The sequence below is a fragment of the Protomyctophum parallelum genome (genome assembly GCF_964188405.1).
Source record: "Protomyctophum parallelum genome assembly, chromosome: 13".
Lineage (NCBI taxonomy): Eukaryota > Metazoa > Chordata > Actinopteri > Myctophiformes > Myctophidae > Protomyctophum > Protomyctophum parallelum.
The window spans coordinates 1970312-1994311 of record NC_139708.1 but is presented as its reverse complement, the minus strand read 5'-3'; the positions used below and the strand labels follow the sequence as shown (position 1 = coordinate 1994311).

General features: G+C 44.4%; 2 protein-coding genes across 4 annotated transcripts in view; one reads left to right on the top strand and one right to left on the bottom strand.

Annotated features, from left to right (window-relative positions):
- Nucleotides 1-15365, bottom strand: part of col5a3a (collagen, type V, alpha 3a) — a 95807-nt gene extending 80442 nt beyond the window's left edge. For all 3 annotated transcript variants that reach the window (XM_083780269.1, XM_083780270.1, XM_083780271.1), the window contains exons 1-4: nucleotides 15099-15365; nucleotides 3591-3758; nucleotides 3027-3240; nucleotides 548-710 (exon numbers count right to left, since the gene is read on the bottom strand). In XM_083780269.1, coding sequence (XP_083636395.1) covers nucleotides 548-710; nucleotides 3027-3240; nucleotides 3591-3758; nucleotides 15099-15183 — 630 coding nt within the window. In that variant the 5' untranslated portion in view covers nucleotides 15184-15365. The remainder of the gene's footprint in view (nucleotides 1-547; nucleotides 711-3026; nucleotides 3241-3590; nucleotides 3759-15098) is intronic.
- rdh8a (retinol dehydrogenase 8a) overlaps nucleotides 6476-24000 on the top strand; it is a 44518-nt gene continuing 26993 nt past the window's right edge. Inside the window, exon 1 of the mRNA XM_083780275.1 lies at nucleotides 6476-6498. The gene's annotated coding sequence lies outside the window, so the exon portion shown is untranslated. The remainder of the gene's footprint in view (nucleotides 6499-24000) is intronic.

The following is a 24000-nucleotide window of genomic DNA, read 5'->3' as shown; positions in this document are numbered from 1 at the left end:
CAATTGCCTACTTGATGAAATAAGCTCACGTCGTATTCATCACATGAAGCTGGTAATCACCTCCTTAACGAAAAATGCTCCCGAAAAATGTCATACCGTAATTCCAGGTATCAGTCAGAGGAATTCCGCCATCAATGCTACATGTGTGAAATAGAACATTGAGCGTAAATACTTCAAACGTAAAAAACATATATTATATAATATAGAAATCCCCAAATCGCTCAAGCCGCAAACTTCATCAAGCTTGATTTCTTCTATGCCTAGTTTCAGGCATTTATCCTGTCTATAGGTACCACATGATTGAATGTAAACATTGAGTCTTCATTTGATAGCTTTCAAGGCGCTGACAGTTGGCACATGTATTCAATCGCACTTGATCGTATCATGCATACCTCACTTCCTGTTATCTTGTCACAACGCTGAGGATGGCCCCTCAGTCCGAATCGCGTGCGTTGTCCATCAGAGGTAAATAAACCATGTGAAAAGGACATTTCTTGTGTGCTGGCTATTCCTAAATCCCCACTGCATGGTGACCAGGTCCACCTACCTCAAACACACCCTCGTCCAGAAGCCTCGTCCCGAACACAGTGACGCCCTCCGTGCTGACCACTGGGTTGTCTCCTCGCAGCAGATCCAGGGTCTGTATCTTCTGACAGTCCAGGTAGAGGGTAACAGACTTGCCCTGCACACTGTAGGCTATCCTGTGCCATCTAGGGATTGAACAAAGGGAGAGAGTGACGGGGAGGGACAGCTTAAGAATGAGCTTTATAGCAATGCAGGGGATTCAAAGTCAAAGATCCGGCAGAAACCATTATGTTTCCCTACAGGCTGTAAACACAAAACATATGGCTACTTCAGTATGTGGAATGCAGGTCAAACTGTATCCAACAAAAGCAGCGACGCAAGGAGATCACTCGGAGGCAATCTATGTGTCGTGACTAGTCATACAAACAGACAGGCCCTTGAGCTCCAGACAGAGAAGATCAGATTTCTTACAGTCTGGTGATGAAGGGCAAAGACATGTAACATATGAAATAACTGCGTCTGGGAAATGCATGATGGGGTAAACACTGTTCTTCGTCATACAGAGCTACTCTATGGAGGCACATTCTGCACCTGTTAAAGCAACTCATTGGCATCATGGGTGCTAGATATTATCTTTGATTTATTTTACTATAGTGTCTTGCGGAAGAGGGAATCTTCAAAACAAGAAAGTGGCTGCACACGCTGATAGCCAAAGTACCAATTTTTTATTGGGACGCAGAGTAAGACATGACTCAGTGATGAAGGCTTAACCACCGAAACGATTCATGTCCTAGGCCCCGTACATACACACTGCACCGAAACGATTCATGTCTTAGGCCCCCTACACACTGCACACTACACACTGCCCCCTACACACTGCCCCCTACATACACACTGCACGGAAGTTGCTCCAAATTTGTGCTTTTTGGCACTCGCCGACAGAACCCCCGATCTGACGCAAGATCTGGCTTTGATCACCAAGGTTTTACTCGCTGTGTGTGAAAGGCTTTGCAAGAAGATCCAGCGGTGATGTAAGCGCTCGCCAATGCCTTCCTGAGCGTTTCTGAATATCTAGCAGGTCTGATATTTCGACCGAGAAGGTCCATATTACAGCCAATGAGAGCACAGGACAGCCGTGCTCACAGAGAAACCAAGGAATTCCGTCTGTCTGTATGGATAGATGATAATATAACCTTTATTCCGTGGGTGAATCCAGGTATATTAGCCTAATATTGCTGTTAAATAGTCAATGCATCTCACTTGAATAATGTTGATAAAACCGCATCAGAATCTGCGTTGCACCGCAAACATTTGTGTGTGTGTGTCTGTGTGTCTGTGTGTCTGTGTGTGTGTGTGTGTGTGTGTGTGTGTGTGTGTGTGCGCGTGCGCGTGCGTGTGCGTGTGCGTGTGTGTGCGCGTGTGTGCGTGTGCGTGCGTGTGTGTGTGCGTGCCAAATGCCAAAATGAATTGAAATAAAAAACAAATTTAGCCTATATGTATCGGCTCTGGATCGCATCTTGGTGAACTCTTGCAGTGTGCCTATTGTGCCAGTGTGCCTGATCAATCGGCGATCAATCGTTTAGTGTGAAAGCCACAAAGATATAATGACAGCCGATTAAAAAAAAAATACTCCTGTAGTGTGAAATACTTAACGATCTGATGACTCCCAGAAAACGTTGAAACTCCTAAGGGGTCATTACTCTGCATCCTACTAAAATATTGGCACTTTGGCGATCAGCGTGTGCTTTTTCAAGATTTCCTCTTAGGTTTATTCTCCCGTGGGCCGCTTTAAGGACTTTGGTGTGCGTAAGCATCCTTGTGCATAACTACAGTCTGGCACCAAGGTGCCACCAGCCCATATGGGCTCATAAGACACTAGGGCTATATCATGCAACACCCCCTTGAAAGACTTTTTCAAACAGCCGATCTACAAGCTCACAACATTCACATGTTGAACTAGAATGTTTTTCAAAATAGTAAAAAATGGCAAATAAGTTTAGGAATAAGGGGTAAGGAGTGGCGCAAGATAGGGCCCTATGTATATAATGATGATAACTGCTTTAAACCTTTATTAGCCCCTAGGCTATAAGCTCATTACGTGTTGTGATGGGACATGTTGTGAGCTTTCAGCTTGTATATGTTATAGTGTTAATATTTTTGGAACATGTTAGAAATGTCTGGACATTTTCACCTATAATGGCCAAAATAAGGACACATTCTGACCGGGCACCCATTTTGGTGTCAGCATCATGTTATGCTTTAGCTATTGAAAAATAGCAGATCTACAAGCTCATATCGCGCCACCGAGTGGCGCGATACGAGCTTGTAGGTCTGCTATTTTTTGAAAAATCGAAGAACGACTGACATTTTTAGAATCTGATCTCAGGTCAGAATGGGTTCATCAGGACCAGTGTGTGTCCGGCGGAAACCTCGTGTGAATCTGATCTCAGGTCAGAATGTGGTTAAACGGAGGGGGTAAATGCCTCTGGGGCTATACCCACTTTCCATCTGCCAGGTTGATCTTCTTGAAGGTGGGATACTCCTGTGGTGAAGGCTGACCGCGGTGGTCTTCATACAGGAAGACGGGCGAGCGGCCCACCTCCAGGCCCAGCTGCTGGACGCCATGTTGGTCATACACCGAGAACAGGAAGAACTGCGTGCCCTTCTTAGCTCGGACCGTCGCCATCAGAGAGAAGTCCACAGGGAAAGGAGAATCTGCAGAGGGGATGAAGAAGAAGATGAAGAGAAGACGAATGAGTGAGGAGAGGAGAGGAGAGGAGAGGAGAGGAGAGGAGAGGAGAGGAGAGGAGAGGAGAGGAGAGGAGAGGAGAGGAGAGGAGAGGAGAGGAGAGGAGAGGAGAGGAGAGGAGAGGAGAGGAGAGGGGAGGGGAGGGGAGGGGAGGGGAGGGGAGGGGAGAGGAGAGGAGAGGAGAGGAGAGGAGAGGAGGGGAGGGGAGGGGAGGGGAGGGGAGGGGAGGGGAGAGGAGAGGAGAGGAGAGGAGAGGAGAGGAGAGGAGAGGAGAGGAGAGGAGAGGAGAGGAGAGGAGAGGAGAGGAGTCCAGTACCAGGGAAAAGCTGCTTTGTGGGGGCACTGAGCTGGATCTTCTTATCTATCCTGTAGGCCAGGTCCGCCTCGTCCATGCCTTTCCTGGTCCTACAGAGACCAGCCTTCATGGACACTCCCTCCATGTCGTCCGACAGCTCCAGCAGCTGTAGCACATCGACGGGATCAGCTGAGGGGTGGAGAGGACGAGAACAGGGTTAGCAGACATATTATTATGGAAAAGCACACAGGGTGTGTCGTGTACAAAATAGCAAATGTGACAAAAACATAGACTTTCTGTCTATTACAATCCAGAGCGTTTGAACGAGGAAACTACAAGATTATTAAAATGGACCATATGAAAGAGAGGGTATGTCATAGGGTGTGTTGTGTACACAATGTAAATATAATATGTATTTAGTATTTACCCAGACATCTATTATTTAATAACAGACTTTCTGTCTATCCCAAAATGTTGAGTGAGGAGGAAAACTACATGTTTACAAAGTTGAACCTTTATGACAGAGAGAGGCCAACGGGATTCTTTTGCTTAATATGTCAGTCTTGCAACGCCGTTGGGCTGATATGCGATCACACTCTGCTGTACGTCTGCTCTGTTAAGTGATGCGATCACACTCTGCTGTACGTCTGCTCTGTTAAGTGCTAGTTGTTTCCGAGCAGCCGGTTTAGTGGGGCTGGAAACAGGTCTCTTAAAGTGCTTAAAGGGCTTCCTGCTTTCTGGGAGATAGAGGAGACAACTCCTTAGAGTTAGGCTGCAGGTGGCCTGTCCTCTGTGGCTGTTATTACAGGCAGAGGGCTGGTACTGTACGAAGCCAAGCCCATAATAATCCTACGGCAGTGTACACCTGTCAGCTGCCACCTGCACACAGCCCATATACGGACAACAGCAAGCATCTCATTTATCTGATCTGGGCACTTTGCCGGCATAACAAAAGCTGCAACATATGCGATTCACACACAGTAACATTTCCAGCATTAAATTTTACAGTGTGTTTACATATCAAAGTGTACTTATGAGCAATGAGCACAACTCCACATAGGGATTCTCCCAGCTGTAAAGACTATACAGTATGTCTAGTTACAATGAGTCTTATTTGCAGTCGGCCAGTTGCGTTATTAGATGTTTAGTGGATAAAGTGCTGCCATGAGCATTAGCTGGGCTCAGAGCTTTGTGTGCAGGGCAGCCGGTCTCCCACCAGCTGCCAAAGGGAGTGTGTTCAGGGCAACTCAGCACTTAGCATTCCAGGCATCTGAAATGAGGAGCCTCTATTCAAACTGCTTTACTCACTAGCTTTATTTTCGCCGTTAATTAAACTGGTGCCCCAGACATTGCTTGCAGAAAAGCAGCATGTTACATTTTATGTAATTATTTATTTTCACAGCAAAGGCCCTTTATTTTTGGGCAGCGCTGAGCTCGCCCACTGGGTCCCCTGGCAAAAGGGCCTGTAAAGAGGTTAAGCTGTGAAGTACCAGGCCAGGCCCTCACAATAGAAAACATTAGTAACAGATCTAAAGGTATTTTAGACCAGAAGGGCTTAATTTTTATAATTCAGCACAGAGTCGTAAATTAAATAATTTACAGCTGGCTCCCTGCCTTCCAGCGAGCAGAGCAGTTAGGCTGATGGCCTACAGCCATACGGTACAGTTAGGCTGATGTTCTACAGCCATACGGTACCTGAGCAGTTAGGCTGATGGCCTACAGCCATACGGTACCTGGAGCAGAGCAGTTAGGCTGATGGCCTACAGCCATACGGTACCAGAGCAGTTAGGCTGATGGCCTACAGCCATACGGTACCAGAGCAGTTAGTCTGATGGCCTACAGCCAAACGGTACCAGAGCAGTTAGGCTGATGGCCTACAGCCATACGGTACAGTTAGGCTGATGGCCTACAGCCATACGGTACCAGAGCAGTTAGTCTGATGGCCTACAGCCATACGGTACCTGAGCAGTTAGGCTGATGGCCTACAGCCATACGGTACCTTAGGCTGATGGCCTACAGCCATACGGTACCAGAGCAGTTAGGCTGAAGGCCTACAGCCATACGGTACCAGAGCAGTTAGGCTGATGGCCTACAGCCATACGGTACAGTTAGGCTGATGGCCTACAGCCATACGGTACAGAGCAGTTAGGCTGATGGCCTACAGCCATACGGTACAGAGCAGTTAGGCTGATGGCCTACAGCCATACGGTACAGAGCAGTTAGGCTGATGGCCTACAGCCAGACGGTACCTGAGAGCAGAGCAGTTAGGCTGATGGCCTACAGCCATACGGTACCTGAGCAGGTAGGCTGATGGCCTACAGCCATACAGTACCAGAGCAGAGCAGTTAGGCTGATGGCCTACAGCCATACGGTACCTGAGCAGGTAGGCTGATGGCCTACAGCCATACGGTACCAGAGCAGAGCAGTTAGGCTGAAGGCCTACAGCCATACGGTACAGTTAGGCTGATGGCCTACAGCCATACGGTACCTGGCCCACACACCGACATTTATGACCCTTTTAAAATGTGTGTAATTGGCAGGCATGACTGAACCAACAACTAAATGTCAATGAATAATGTATCAGGTCAGAGATCAGCATCCATCTCTCTCTCTCTCTCCCATGCCTCATGCACAGTGATGAGAGGTTAATAGGCCCTGATGTTTGGAACTGCCCAAACAACTAGTATTCTAATTTGAAGCAGCGTGGGTCAGATTATTATACATGACGTTTGGGATCCTGTCCACTCGTCAGGAAGGACACCTGGCAAACTGCCTGGACTAACTCAATCAACTCTTCACCACAAAACACTTTCTTCTGCGTTTTTTCATTTTTTTTTTTATCCAGGCATTCCAAAGAGACAACGCATCATGTTACTGCACAGAACCAATAACAGCAGCTGAGCAACGGATTGACCGTTTTCTACAGGAGGTGAGATATAAAGTAATTGTTCACTATAGCACAACATAAATTAGTTTTCATCTTTTGAAGAAAACACTCTTCGTGTTGTGGTGGCGCGCTGAGAGGATGGAGGACACCCTTGACCTCACGGCCCTGTGAGTCCTATCGACACAACACAGAGATGTCGATATTATGTGCAACAGCAACAACACCGCAGGGAACACAGGGCGAGAGAGAGAGAGAGAGAGAGAGAGAGTGGAGCAGCACAGATTCAGCCAGAAAGAGAGTGATTTCGCAATGAGCTGACATAACTTATTTCTTATTTAAGAGCAGAAATGCTGGGAGTAATATGCATCCATCCCACGCATACTGTACATACTGTACATACTTACATACTGTACGTATGTGCAGAAACTAATGGATACAAGCTGTTGGTGGATAAAAGTGCTAAACCAACTCGGAGGACAGTCTGAGTTGGTGACACATTTTGAGCTGGAATATCTGCTATTTTTACATGAAATAAATAACGTCTCGTCCACACGCCCCATCCCCAAAGACAACAGAGGGCTGAACAGTAAATAAAAGGGAAAAGAATCGTGCTCTGAAGGAAATAAGAAGAGAGAGGTTGTAGTAAATGATGACCATGCAGTCTTATGCAAAGTTTAAATGTAATTTAATGTACATGTAGAAAAGAGCCATGTATGTCGGACTATTGGTACGTCGGACTAACGTATGCCGTTAGGGGTTCAGTGTCTTGCTCAAGGACACTTGGACAGTAACACAGGGCGAGCCACTGCCACCCCAACACTCAGTGTTAATTTAATTGGTTACAAATGCATACTAAATGAAGGCTCCGGATTTGAATACATAATTGCATTATGGTGCAACGCCGACCTAGCTGCAATGCAATGCTGCACGCCAGAGAGAGCAGTGACTCTGATTAAGACTTTGATGGATCTAACGATCCATGGGGCAGTCGCACTGGGAAATCCTCCATATTTTCACTATTACACCCACCATGCCTGCACTCTAGTGCTGCAAAGAAGAAGCCTCTGGCATAAATAAAGTCTGGATCTGGATTTGAGCCATGGATCAATACCAGACTGCTATACCCACCCCCACCCTCGCCTATCAGCTGAAGCTGTGCCAATCGATCTAGCAGTTCTGCAGTACCTGTATTTCATTAGGCCATACAGTCATGTTCTGACCTTACCTGTCTGCCCCCCCCCCCCCCCCCCCCCTCCTCTTATGGTGTGTATGGCTCAATATGTTTGATCCTCTTTGACATATCACCAGATGTGGTTGGTCTGGCACTGTACTATAGTGTGCTTCATGCATGTGTTGTGAGCTTTGCGACACCCTTTGCACAAGCAAGTATAACCGAGCGTCTATACTTCTGCAGTAGTGTGGTGTGAATACAGATTGTGTTTTTTTTACTGGGCAAAATAGAGATCAGTGTTTTCCAGTAGCACAAAAAGGTCAGAGTTCATGGGAAGGGGGGAGATTAGACATCCAGCAAATTCCCTATTCCCTTGTGGTGCCTTAATAGTTAACACACATAACATCTAGTCTGTGATGTGGAATGAACATACACACAGACTGTACGGTACATGCGTGTGCTGTGTGCATGCATGCTGCTGCATGCATGCATGTACACATTTCTTTCACATAATGACAACCCTCTCTCTTGCTCTTTCTCCTTGTAGCACTTGTGAGAGACACGGATCTGCATTGCGGAAAATATTGTCCACAGTCCTTCTGGCAGAATAGGCCTGAATTAGCGCCCACTCGATTTCACAGAACACGCTCTGTCCGACGCAAATGTCAGCAGAGCATTCACAGCAGTATCTCTTCTCTGACGGCGTGACATGACTTGACTCAGTGTTTCCGTGTAATCGTACAGCCCAGTACAGTACCACCTCAGACATACAGTACATTAGATATAATGTGCGCTCTGTGCCTCCTCAGCAAGTGTCTCTGAAGGCATTCCTTCTGACTCACACCTCCTACACTCCCCGTTTTAAGCCTGAAAACACACAATACTGTACTGTCCAAAACCTAGAAACAAGGGGACGTTCTTGGCCAAAAATGGAACCAGGACCAAGAGAGGTTCCCACCAAATGTTTAGAACCACACCCTGAGATGAGTAAGGAGAACAGAATGATTTATGCTTGGCTGAAAATAGCCGATGTACAAGCTTACAGTGCAACGTGCTGCAAAGCATTGTGAGCTTGTAGATCAGCTATTTTTCTTGCTCTACACTACACCATGCACAATAATATCTTTTTTTATCAAGCCTCTCTGTCCTCTGCACTCTATTTATGTGACTGTACCTTGTTTATTGACTAGAGTTCATGCTTACTCTGCTTATTCCAATCTTGCTAAGTCACTCTGGATAAGAGTGTCTGCTAAATGATATTTGCAGATACTCTTGATGTAGTATTGTGACATGACAGCATATCTGCACATGGTATATGTGTGTATTAAGAGAATGCATGGTGACCATACCCAGCCCCACCACAACCCCTTCATGTTACTTTGGAGTGTCATTCTACATTAAAACTACTGCTCACAATACAGTTCTTAAAAAAAATAATAACAATAATAATCTTCTATAAGTCAATGGGGGCCAATTGGTAATGTTTGATGACAGATTCAGCGGAAATGGCTGAATAAACCCAGACAACTGCTCAAAGCCTCCGTGAGGAATAGCTTTAATCTAATTAGTAGTGGGCGTGACCCTTGACTGGGTCAATGCAATGTGTAGACAGGAAAGGTATCAAGCTGCACAGTGATGGAACACTTCAACACACACACACACACACACACACACACACACACACACACACACACACACACACACACACAGAGAGAGAGATAAATGAGTTATCAAACGTTGCACAGGCACACACTGACATAGCTCAATAACAACCTCTATAAAATAACAGCACTTTCCCCCTAGCAGTCTTGCTCTACATTTCTCGTTGTATGTAGTTTGTCAAACATTCACGCCCATTATCGTAAACAAATGTAAGGACATTAAGGGGGTGGGGGTGCATCTCTATCATGTAATGGGTTAAAGGTTACATGGAGAAACGGAGGAATTCATTTGGCAGCAGTAGGAATGCAAACTGGGGGAGTTGGTGGTGATATTTATGCTGTTGATTGGGCTCCAGGGTTGGTCTGCTTCTAGTTAACATCACTGAGCGTTTTTGGGACCTCGTCAAACCAGCGGTTGTGTGGGATACCGCTCGGAATCCGCTCCGCAACCTTTTGACTGATTGATACTTCTTCTGCTGCAGCGGTTCGGGGAGAAGAACCCAACATGTGTGAAGCTTACACCACATAATATACAGAGCGCGTGTGGATTTGGTGGCACCGAGCCTGCTTTGTTGTATGGTGCAAATGCATATTATGCTGCATGGACGCCGGGCCGGCAACGGTATCGTTTACTCACAGTGGCACATCACAAGTGGCAGACGAGCAAGTGTGATTAGCGGTTTGGGAGCACTGAATATGGGTCATTGGGCAGGTCCTGTTGTTAAGGCTTAGCGTCATGAGTAAAGCCTGATTCATGCTTCGTCGTACGATGGTAGTATATTCGTTGAAAATGTGAACTATAGGCTTCTGGGGGGTGTCGGCGCTGCAGCTGAGCCCTGTCTGCAGAGATCTGGCTGGACATATCCCTCCGTTTAACATTACAAACACTGCATTCTTCAATCACCACAGTTTGTTCTGCTCTTGCTTGTTCGCAGCATGACGGGCAGACAGACAGGCCAAGAGCTGCTGAGCCCATAGAGAAAACACCTGCCCCTCAAGGCCTCACTCTGTCCAGGCACACACACACACACACACATCAGCCAATCCTACGAGGACCCATATGTAAACGTAAATGTGCACACACATGAACTAGCACGCACAATTGTATTTATTTTATTTGATATCACTCATTCTCTCAGATAACAGCAGGCTATCGTCATGGTGCACAACACTGGTGCACAGCACTCTCACAGACTCAAAGCATATGCATTCTGCATAGACACACACACACACACACACACACACACACACACACACACACACACATACACACGCACCATATTATTCTTTCAGAAGTCCTGTTCATGCATGCATTTGAAGGGAACTTCAAAGCTATAAGGGCCTCTGCAGTGTGTGTTGCTTTGAAAGTAAAGCCTAATTTACATTTCATCATATAATGGTGTCGAGCATCAGCAATAGCTGATCTACAAACACACAATGCACCATATCCATAATGCGTTGTGGGCTTGTATATCTGCTCATTTTCCAGACAAATTAGACATGGGACTGTCGCCTTCTGAACTGAACGATAACAACCCATCGTCTTTGATAAGGGGCGCTTATCCAGTTTAGAGAGGCCACTGCTTTTTAGTGGTAAGGGGTTATGACACACCAGTTTATCACAAAGGCCACTGGCTGTGTCACCGAGAGGCCACTGTGTTGTGACTCCAGAGGGCACAGATGGTTTTGGTCAAAGGAATCCCATTCCTGGCTTCTTTGTGATCCGTGAACATGACATGGGTTTTCTTTGGCTCATGGTCTGGGACACAGCCAAATAGGTCAGCGTCTACTATTTAGCTGTTGAAAATAGCAGATCTACAAGCTCATAGTGCTGCACCGAGTGCCGCGCTACGAGCTTGTAGATCTGCTATTTTTGAAAAATCGTGAAAATGTGGCGCAAATCTTTGAATATATATTCTTTCAGAGCGAACGTTTTTAACTCATATCTTTGCTTCTGGGGGGGGGGGGGGTCCCTGGAACAACAGATTTTAAGATGGGGGTCGGCGGCCAATTACAGATAATCTTTGGGGGTCCTTGACATGAAAATGTTTGAGAACCACTGACATAGAAACATAGGTTTTACAAGAAAACTGTTGATGACATTTTGTCACCGACGGTATCTCCCATATGATCCCACAGAAATGTGCCCTAAAACCATGTTGGTATTGTATATAGTCATAGCACGCCATAGTACATATGTATAGCATAGTAGTGAATATGTATAGTTTATTATGTATAGTGTATGTATAGTTTCATCATATAGATATTCCACTGTTACCTTCTTAGCTTACGCATGTTTCATGATGAATGCTTTTATGTGATGTATTCCCATGCTTTTGTTCTTGCTTAAATGTAAGTCGCTCTGGATTAAGAGCGTCTGCTAAATGCCTAAATTGTAAAAATTGTAATGTTCATGACTTGAGCATGGAGCTCTGAGTCATGCCTGAGGCGGAGGTGGCTTTCTGGACGCCAGATGTTTATTGCACACTATATAGATAGGAAACAGCCTCTAGCAGTTGTTCTACTGTCACTTACAGTATATCATGTTTATATTTATGTCACATTAGATAGATAGTAAACAGTTTCCCTCCACAATGGCATTCAGATGATATACTGACAGCATCAGCAGAGCCACACACTGTAAAGTCCTCAGTGTTAATTTAATATGTTTGTCAGTGTACAAATGGAACCAAATGGAACCTTGCACCTTTTGGTGTCGGCATCATGTTATGCTTTAGCTATTGAAAAATAGCAGATCTACAAGCTCATATCGCGCCACCGAGTGGCGTGATACGAGCTTGTAGGTCTGCTATTTTTGAATAATCGAAGAACGACTGACATTTTTAGAATCTGATCTCAGGTCAGAATGGGTTCATCAGACCAGTGTGTGTCCAGTGGAAACCTCATATGAATCTGATCTCAGGTCAGAATGGGTTAAGTTAACACTAGGGATTTTACTGTGCAGCTAACAGTTCCTATCAGCATCGAACACTGTGCGATCGAACCCACATCTAATGTTTCCATTAGAGAAAGACAAACTATTGCAGCAGAACACTCTGGAGTCACAACAGGCGTCGACTTCCTCTTCTCCCACTGCACTGTTTCTAAACTCATCTCCTCTTTTCCACTTGTTTTCATTCGCCACTAATTTGCTGCTGGATCAAAGGGGGACAAGGAAGCATCGCTCGTTGCCACCCTCCAATGGGAGCTGGGCGCCAGATCAACTCCAGTGAGGCAGCTGGATCAAACGGCACACGGGAGAGATGGGGGTGGGTGGGAGGGAGAGATGGGGGTGGGGGGTGGGAGGGTTCTACGTGTGTGAATTCCCCTCTGTCATCCAGCAGGCCGGGTGCTGGCCTGGGTGGGGCAGGGTGTGTGTGTGGGGGGGGGGGGGGGGGGGGGGGGTTACAGTAGCTGTAGATGTAGGAGGCACACAGCATATTATGACATAAAAACAACCTCTCTCGTTTCACAGCCTTTAAAGAAGATAAAACTAAGGAAGAAAGTGTGGTGAATTAAAGGGACAGTCTTCATTAAGCGTGTACGTGTGCAAGAATGTCTCACTTCCTGTCATCAAACGTGACTACAAAGAACTCTCTCATCTCTCTCCCAGACACACACACACACACACGCACACACACACACATGCACACACACACACACACACACACACACACACACACAACACATAGGAACACTAAAAACATGCACACGCGCACAAACAAACAAACACACACACACACACTCAAGACTGACATATCAAATGGACCGCATAAACCATAATCGGTGGTCTTATATATTCAACTTCTACACTATATTTTTGTCCTCTTCTGCCAAGATTTTAGCTATACTGGATTTCAGCAAATGATCCCAGCAGCAGACGTTAAGCTGTGCATGAAAGTTACTTGTTTAAGTGTAAATGAGACGGCTTTAAGTGCCTTTGTTTGTTGTCCAGGGGGTTAACTCTTACTGTTGAGGCATGTCTCTACACCAGGCATGTCTCTCTATAATGCAGCACCTGCAAGGAAACTGTCTGCCACGGGTCAAAGACACTCAAGACACAGCCACAGGGCATGCAGGCCTATTGCTCTGACCACAGGCCTTAGAATGTCCATTGTGGGTGGTGGTATATGGCTGTGGGTTAAATCAACAATGGACCAAATGTGCACAAGCAAGTTGTAAGTATAGGGATGCACCGATCCGATACTCGTATCGGAGATCGGCGCCGATCCAGGCTAAAATTCTAGATCGGGGGTATCGGTGGCAAATGGGCCGATCCATTATCCGATCCGATAATTATGTGTAATTACAGTATGAAAACAACTCTACCTCCTCTGTGACACAGCAGTGTATAGTATTGACAGTATAACATGTGGAATGCAGCCAGGCTAGCCTGCGCACACATTAACCTGGTCTAATTGTTGCACAGTTATTTAATAAATAATTCAGTGCATTTATATCTGTGTTTGTTACATTTTGCTTTACAAAGTTGGGAAAGTAATGTTTAAGTCAAGCCTTGATGTTGATTCCAGACTCCACACAGTGAGGCATACAGCTTAATAGGTTATTACGTTTCTTTGTGGGGGGTATCGGATCGGTACTCTGTATCGGCAGATACTGGACCCCCATGTATCGAAATCGGTATCGAATGCCAAAAAGGCGGATCGGTGCATCCCTAGTTGTAAGCATGTATAGGAGATGAGAAGCGTGATAATGGGCACAGCACTTTAAACGCAGTAACATATATAGACTTTTGTGTAGTCAGTCATGTCCTGCAGTCGGATATAATACTATAAATGAATGAATGAATAAATAAATAAACACTGCACCGGTATAGGCCTAGTGTACAATTCTACAGACTTAATGAGAATAAATAAAATAAACATCCTAAATCTGAAATAGAATGCAAACATTATTATAGCCTATATAGTACAGTACTATAGGGGATATGCAATAGACAAATATCTGGGTGTGAAAATAATCATAACAGGACTGTAACTGCAAAGAGTGTGTTAAGGTGCTAAGCTCCTATATGTGCACAGTGGGCACATTAAACAGATCCATGACAGGAATTTTAATCTACTCTGGTCGCTCAGTGTTTGGCCATATACCTCTTTCTCAAGCCGACGTTAAACCTCTTCACAGTTAGCTGACGTTGGTCACGAGCAAACTCAAACATGACATCATGCAGCCTCGCTCTGAGGGCCCTCCCAGCACACACAGCACACCTGATGCAGTGAACATCCAGTAGGAATTATTGGGGCATTAAAATGCAAAAGCTGAAAATACTGTGTTGAATTAATGAAGCCGAAGCAATCCAGATTCATTCCGAGCAACCATGGGTGCATCATTTATTTCTACTATAGTTCTGCAAAGTTCTGACAACTTGTATATGATGGCTTGCAATTTCATAATTTGATCCAAAAGCCTGAGTCATTTCAGCAGGTCCTCTATGGTAATCCCAGCCTGAAGCAGTTTAGTTTAGTGGGCAAGTTCAAACCAGCAGCATCAACAATTATCCAAACGGATCTAAAACTCAGATATCACAAAAAAAAGTTCTCAATCAAACAGCAGGAAGAAAATAAACTATCATGCTCGTAGCTTAATGGTTGCCTTGGGGCAAAGAATATATAATAGAGCTGTCTGCATTATATGTGCATGGGACCTGGGATAACGGGAAAAGTGCATCAATTAGCCTAGAACAATGAGCCTATATTATCAGCCCCATTTACGTTCTCGCCTCCAGGACCATATAGCTCTGTAATAAGCACTTAATTATTTCTCGGCAGGTGTTCAGTAGGCTACTTTACCAGCTTTTGTCGTTGTTGCGTGCAGTAGTAGTATAAGAAATAGCGGTATTGTCCTAAACGCCCTCGTCCTTTTTAAGCGGTCCATCTTGCAAAGCGGAGACCCCTCGCCTCCTCCGCCACAGAACTTCAGAACAATGTGCAGAAGGTTGAGAGGGTGCTAAGCAGCCATGCGTTAGTGGGAAGAAGCTAGCAGCGCGGAGCATGCACTCTCTGTAGATCCACTTGCTGATTGTTGGAGAAGTTATTTTGGAGGCTCCTCTCTCAACTTCTCTCTCTGTCCTTCTCATTCAATTTCTCCCTCTCACCCTCCCTCCCTCCCCTCTGTTCTCCTCCTCGTCCCTCCCATAGGACGGCGTCTCACGACGAATGGATGAGGCTGCGCCATAAATCACCGCTTCATTGGCGTGCGCTGAGTTTTATTACTGCTCCTCCTAATTTGTTACGTCTCACTTCGTTCTTATCGATAGCAGAAGAAGATAGTTTACTTGTTCAGTGATGGCACCGTTCGTTTAAGCTAATGTGTAGCCTATATACGTTTCAAATTATATGTTGCAAAGAAGGCAATTGCGAGGCTATTTGACTGTGAATAGGCCTATTCACAGTCATAGGATTTAAATGTCATTGTGACACAATTATAATTGGTAAAAGTGACAACAAAGAGGATTTTTGTGGGGTGATGATGAAAGTAAAACTAACTGCACATCTTAGCAATTAAAAGAAAAGAAAAGCATTCCCCAGATCAGGGCAGCTATAGGGTTTTGCATCTGGATGTGACCAAGCAATGAACTTCACAGCAATAAATAAGTATACTACAGCAGCAGCACCCCTGGCCAGTTCAAGGAGTATGATCCCTCATCATCCCTCAGTGATCCTTGGTTCTGGTTGAATGTAGACCAGGTTATCTTCACCAACATCACCTGTATATATCAGCAGCTATAGACAGACAGATATCACAAGCCTGCTGGCTACATAACCCCAGGTTAGAGGTCAGTCTGACAGGTCAGGACTGGGTTAGTATAGTTCAGGCCTGCTCACATTATAAATACATCTCCACACAACCAAGGTTTAAAACAGGAAGATTTATCATCACACAGGCCTCTAACTAGAGTCCACTAATGTTTATAATAGTGGTGGTCCTCGACTCCTCCCAATTGTAAAGTTCTCTGGCCATGGTCAGCTGTGCTAGACCCAGGGTCAAAATATACAAATATCACAAGCAGACAAAAGTCTGCCCTTTCTCTCCCCCAGCATGCTTCCATATGGTTTTACAGTATGCATACATACAATAAATTAATATTATACCTTTGTATTTGTAGCTCAGTAATCAATGGGGACACTGTTCTGTTGTTGGGGCATATAGGTTTAATTTCAACTTTGGCAGTGGAAAAAACGCAGATAGAAATAAGCTGAATTAGGGGGTGACGGTTGGTTAACCCATCTCTCATTACTTTGGGGGGGGGGGGGGGGGGGACACGCTTTATGAATGACGAAGTAGTCCTGCCAAAATCCCAGAAAGCCGTTCCAGAATGCTTGTGGTATTGGGTTGAGACATGCTCAGAGATGAGCCTGACAAAGAGCTTTTCTAATTGGAAAATTAGCTAAGATAACAGTGCTAGAGTCCAGGCCATGACAGGCCTCCGTGAAGAGGTCAGGGGGAAGTGAAATCCCTGAGTACACTTGGAGAGGAGGAGACGAACCCTGTCTGTTAGAGGAGAAATGAGGAGAAGTGCTCCGACAAGAAAGTGAGAAACATCCCTTGACAACTCAAAATCACCTCTTTTATGGTCTAATTCTGACCTCTCATCGTCTCTCACTAGGGCCCAGTTTAACCCATTAAGACACCTTCTGCAAGTGCCTTCTAAACCAGTAGTTCTTTACTGCTTTCAATATTTTTCTAAAATGTTCAAACATAACAGATGTACAAGCTCACAGCACAGCACAAACTGATGCGCTGTGCCAACGAACACTAGAATCTAACAGGACACAGATGCTTTCCCGGTTTGAAGGGGTTAAAACTACACTATACGAAGAGTGTTCATTTAACTCCACGAGTGAACGAATGTAACCAAGGGACCATTTGGTTACGTTTGTATACTCTGGGAGTGACAAATGGTTAATTTAACATACGAAGAGTGTTCATTTAACTCCACGAGTGAACGAATGTAACCAAGGGACCATTTGGTTACGTTTTTTGTATACTCTTGGAGTGACAAATGGTTAATTTAACACTGAGGATTAGTGTAGACTGTGATAGTGAATATTCCTCTCCATCCTCGAAGTTCAACCTTTGGAATAACATCCTTCTCCCAGACAACCCTGAGCATGATGCGGGCATAGAACCATATAACCATAAACCACGGGCACACATGCATGCATGACAGGGAGCGTTATGGGAGAGAGAGATTGGAAAACACCAGATAACTGGACAGATTAAGGTTGATCCTCTAGGTAAACAAGAGACCCCTGACCTCCCACCCTCTCTCTTCCCAGTACCGGCTTATAACTCCCCTTAGTCAGGGCCACATTACATTCCTAGCAGCTTTTAGCAGATAGTTACTAAGACTCCAGTGGGTAGTCTGAGCCCTGGGTGAGAAATACTTGCAGAGTATGTGCTATGTATACATCTACAGTACTACAGTATGTCTTCCTTATCCATGGAACCGTAACATAGTGAAGATTTCTCTCCATCCACAAAACAATATCATGTTTGTGGAATCACAAGTGAACAAAGCTATCCAAATAGGCGCGTAAATGTCCATTTGGTTAAAGTACACTGTCTGTGTTATATAATATGGATAAATGCATATCGATTAGGGATGTGCCGATGAGACATTTTGTCCGATATCGATACCCGATATAATTAATTGCTGTTATGGCCGATAATCGATAACACCGATGTCGATATGATCTCATTCTGTATTGAAAACTTATAATAACAGGGTATCTGCACTGCAGGCTTAGGCAAGTCAGATTTAACTTACATACGTTTATATTGTGAGCTTGTAGATCTGTTCAAGCTGTTACTTTGGGCTTGTTTATCTGTAAAGACAGACCGATTGATTAATCGAACCGATGCCGATTAATCTAAAAACAACTAAAATCGTCCGATACCGATGTGTTTACCGATTAATCTCCCATCGCTAATGTCGATACATTATCACGGAGGATTTTACTGTCTGGACCCATATGCATCTTTCTGACCACAGAAACGGTGCTTAGCACCGTATATCATACCGTATATCATACCATACCGTATATCACACCGTATAAACGGTGCTTAGCACCGTATATCCAAGTGCTAAGCACCATCTCTGGTGGTCAGAAAGAATGAAATAGAACTTACTTGAACTGCAAATGCAATGCATTTGTCTCATGCCATCAATTTGTCACTTTTAATTAGCCAACAAGGGATTCAGAAAGCATTCCGGGAAATGATAAAAATAAGATACATTAAATTTAATTTCTTAAATGGAAATGAATACCACATAAATACAACTGAAAACACAGTGATCGGAAGGGGGAGAATGACGACGCCAGATATTTCATGTTTCTGTCTGTTGTTAATGAATCACCAAAACAAACAGATATCTACGCGCACACTGGTAACATTTACAAAACATGAGTACCCAAACACTATTCCAGCTGTGTTTTGACATTTCTTCACTGGATTAGTATGGGAAGAATCAAAATGTGCAGATTAACGTAAATCTATAAAAAAGATGGATATTTCCCAAACTTTGCAGATATTACACAAAGTTATGTAATGTTGTGGTCTCTCTCTCTCTCTCTCTCTCTCTCTCTCTCTCTCTCTCTCTCTCTCTCTCTCTCTCTCTCTCTCTCTCAGACACGTTCATTCATGTACTGTAGCAGCCATGTGGCACAGTGGGGCGGTAGTGGCTCAGGGGTAGAGTGGCCGGATGGGGGAGGCTCCCAGCTCCATCCTGGGCTCTCCCAGCTCCATCCTGGGCTCTCCCAGCTCCATCCTGGGCTCTCCCAGCTCCATCCTGGGCTCTCCCAGCTCCATCCTGGGCTCTCCCTGCAGCTCCATCCTGGGCTCTCCCAGAGATAGTGTTGAAGTGTCCTTGAGCAATAGCCTGGTTAATAAACCAGACCGAATCAGCCGTTGGCAAAAATAAATTGCCTGCCAGCGGATTACGGTCTGGAGAGGCTCAATTGTACGCCCATTTCCTACACCAGAGAAATGGGGCGGCCAATCGGGACACGGTATGCAATATGGGCGGGCTTTGGTACAGTGACTTTCAATGCTTGAGACCTTTGACTGACAGTAGCTCTGACCAATTGCGTCAAAGAGAAAATGTTTCAACCCGCCCCCCTGGAAATGAAATCCAAGCTGAGCCTCCCCAGACTAATATGCCGCGGTCCGTGCGATATTAGTCTGGTTTATTAACCAGGCTACTTGAGCAAGACTCTGAACACCTAATTGCTCCTGATGTGCAGGTTGGTGCCTTGCATGGTTTCCTCTGCCACCTTTTCAGACTCCATCATGGCCCATAGCACTTACCCTAACCCCTTAGATAGCATTTCTGTTGGCTTAGATAGCATTTGACACAGACTTATAGCATGTTATGTAGACAGCACTATAATTGTATTGTATATAGTCATAGCACGCCATAGTACATATGTATAGCATAGTAGTAAATATGTATAGTTTATATGTATAGTGTATGTATAGTTTGCCTTTCCCGTCAGTTGGGCACGCCCCATGTCAGTTGGTCACGCCCCATGGTCATGCCTCGTGACATCACGTGATGTCATCAATATTAAACCCATATATGGAGATCCCTGATGTCATCAATATTGGCCAGCAACTCTACATCTCACCTCAAACCTCAAACCCTTAGATCTTCACAGAGCTGACCTGTTCTGACATTCCATATGTTGATCCTTCCCCATCCATCCTTCCTCTTCGATGTCTCATTTTGACTGATACCTGTCCATTTAAACTCTAGACGGGCCTGCCCCAAAGTTATTAGTGCAGCCGCGCCCGGCAGCCGGGGAAAATTAGAGTTCTTAACAGGCCCGAAAGTTAAGGCCCGGCCCTACCTGGGCCCTCATCAAACCCTGTACACTCAAGACACTGCCCCCACTGCCACCCTTAGATCTCCATATATGGAGCTGACCTGTTCTGACATTACATATGTTGATCTGACCTCATCAAACCCCGTACACTCAAGACACGGTCCATATAATGGCCAGTACAGAATTCATTCCATATGTTGATCTGACCCCCCATGCCAAAGCACCAGCGCTCGCCCAGTAGTCTGCTGTCACCCAGGTGGATATGTTGATCTGACCCCCCATGCCAAAGCACCAGCGCTCGCCCAGCAGTCTGCTGTCACCCAGGTGGATATGTTGATCTGACCCCCCATTCCAAAACGTCAGTGCTCGCCCAGCAGTCTGCTGTCAAGCAGGCGGATGCATGCACGCGACCTTGCCCTCAGGCATCTTACTGGTTTTAGTCTGGTTTTCAGTTAAATACCATAAGGTTTTAGCGAACAAGACACTTCCACCCAAATGTCCTCCATACAGATTAGTGCGCATACATTTCCATTGGAGTTTACATTACAGTGAAGTTATACCCTCCCTCTCCCACTAATCTTGAATGTATTCTGTATTACCGGGATGTTTTTTGGTTTTGGTTTTTTGTCATGAAGCTGCCATAAAATCTAGAAATAACACTCTTAAGTTGTTCCGGTATTCATCAAAAAATGTATCAAGGGAAATTTCTTTCCTCAGATTTGCAAAACTCTTAAACTTTCCCTTTTCTGTAAGCGAATACGATGTTGTAATTCCTTTTGAAATCCAGGATTTGAAACTACAGTCTACTATTGAGTTTTGTTTAAAATCCAGATCATAAAAACACCACTGAATTATTTGTATCTTATCATCACATTGTCTAAAGCCTTCCTAGATTTCCATGATCCAACATCGCATGAATTGAGGTATTCTTCATAACAGAGTTTAATATTTTCTGACTTGAAATACTAGGTTGCATAATATATCAGCTATGGGTTTAATTTGGGCTGCATAAAAATAATCTTTGAAATTGGGTACTGCCATTCGTCCTTCTTTTGATAATTTTACATTTTAAATCTAACTGAGAGGGTGGAAGGTTTACAGATGTAATCTGTCATCACCTCGATGCAGTGTGAAACATTATCTGTGATATTAATATGTGTGAGGAGCTTGTGAGTGTTTAGGATTAAAGACCCCGAGAGGGGCTTTAAATGGAGCCTGCCTCCGATTGGCTCCTTTGGTTGAGGAACATGCTAGAACAGGACAACAGCAACGTACACTGTAAAGATCTGCTTCCATGTTGAGATAATTTAGGTTGTTGTGTAGCTAATGGCTTTTATGACCATGTACCATTATTATGATGTATATAATGTTTTATCGTGATTGAGGTGCTTGTGTATACAAGTCATTCTCAGTGTGGTCGAATGCATCAGTTGAGCTATTAGCATACTTCATTATCATTATGTATGGCAATACAGTACAGTAGCTACAGTACACAAAAACATCCTGAGGTAACCCTCAGGATGTTTTGTGTACTGTAGCTACTGTACTGTATGCTACTGAACTCAGAGATAAAAATGGACAGGTACGGGGACATTTGTATTATCAGAATGAAACACTCAGTGTAGGTGTAGGTCAGTTTGAACGCTCAACAATCAGGACTTTACAGATTAGGTTCATTTTTACACTCTTGGAGAGGTTGAACAAGTGGCTGACATGTGTCTCCAATCGATGACACGCGAAAGGAACACTTTGTAGATATATACACTGATGCTATTTACTGGTTAAAAAGCACTATTGCATAAACGTGCTTTTTGTCAGTGACTGCAAAACATTTCAATAAAAATGACATCCGCAGCTGATTGAGTGCAGTGAAACTATAAAGGGAGAAAATAGAGTCACTAAACCAAAACATGCTTTTGCTCGTGAGGGCAAATCTAGGTTAGAGTATCTGTCAGAAGCTGGTAAATGTCTGGTCCATGACAGCTCCTCCAAAATGACCCTCCCTTCCTGTACAGAGGCACACACAAACTTACACACACTCATACTGTACACACAATGCTGACACACATGGGCACACACATACGCACGCACGCACGCACGCACACACACACACACACACACACACAAACACACCAGAAATATTATCATTCCCCTCATTGCCTGCTGACGAAATGAGCTCTATATATCACAGGCATTTTTACTTCCGAGGCGAGTCCTACAATGCCCTCTTGCTACAGCTGATGCTATAAATCCACTCTGTCAGACAGAGGTATTCTGAGTCTAGTCTACCTGAAGCACCACAGGGCAGAATGAGCACATTACATAATCAGCAGCTTATTGGTATTTCATCACCACCACCACCCACCTCCTTCTACCTCTTTGAATACATATGTCTCTTCTCTTTCTTTCCCTTTTTTTCCTCATAAATGTATCATAAATGCAGCCTTTCACGCATCTTTCACACGCACGCACACACACACACACACACACACACACACACACACACACACACACACACACACACACACGCACGCACGCACGCACACGCACACGCACACGCACACGCACACGCTCACACACACACTCACTCATGCTCAAGGTGCACATATGCACACATTTAACTTGATGCAATTTAGAAACAAACAAACAAATTAATTGGGAGTAATTCAACCCCAAAAATACTTATTTTCTCATTTCTATCAATTGCACACCCCACAAGCCTTGAATTAATTTGTTTGTTTTTGTTGCATACCTAAGCTGCCAATAATTCGAAGACTGGCGGAAAGATGCTAATGTCTCCACAAGTCTCTGGGTGACGACATTATTGGCTTATACTAAAACAAAACATCCCCATGAATTCAAGGCTTTGGGGTGTGTAATTGATAGAAAATAAGTACTTTTTTGGGTGAACTATTAAAGGACCACTTCACCACTTTTCAACCTATCTTCATATAATAGGTCCTCACTAATAATCTTGAAAAGATTGTGCAAATTCTTTCTACTCTGTCTGTGTCTCATAGGAGGGCTGTGGGCAGTTCAGAAACCGTCTTCCAGTGACATCATTGATGGGGAACACAAGCTAATAGAAACTGCAGGCTTTCTAGTCCTGAAAAGTTGCAATGCGAAAATGGAAGCCATCGTTCTCACAATAATGAAAATCTAAAAAATGTTGTAAAGAAATCTTGTTTAAAAAATAATCTTCCTAATGATGATGGAAGACGGTTTCTAAACTGCCCACAGCCCTCCTATGAGACACACACACCGAGTAGAAAAAAACCGCGCCATTTTATCATGATTATTAGTGAGGACCTATTATATGAAGATAGGTTGAAAAGTGGTGAAGTGGTCCTTTAAACATTATGAACAGAACTATGGCCACCAGACTGGATGCAGCTGGATGGCAAAAAACAAAGGGTGAAGTTGGCCAAAAGTAGAGGCAGAAATAATTACATCAAACTTTAATTTGCTAAACCCAATTAGAAATAAAATGCCAAACAAGGGGCGTGACTGAGGGAAAGTGGGTGGAAATTTCCCCTCTGGATCATTGAGGGGAGTTACCAGACTGGTGATAATTATAATAATTAGAGATGAGGGGAGACTAAGCTAATTAACATCTAAGGACCATGCCTGTTAAATAAACTGCTCAAAGCAAATAAACTAAATAAACTTACCCCCAAACTGCACTTTTAAACTTTCTCCTGCTCTGTTCCCCTCTCTCAATGTTAGAGGATAGTTTAAAATGTCAGCGTTATGTTCATTGTGCAAATTAAGCTTGTGTTTGAAGGGGTATGCACTAAAGGTAAAGCCAATTCCAAAAATGTATCCAATGCTCTGGTTCTCTATTAAAGGTATATTCAGTGAT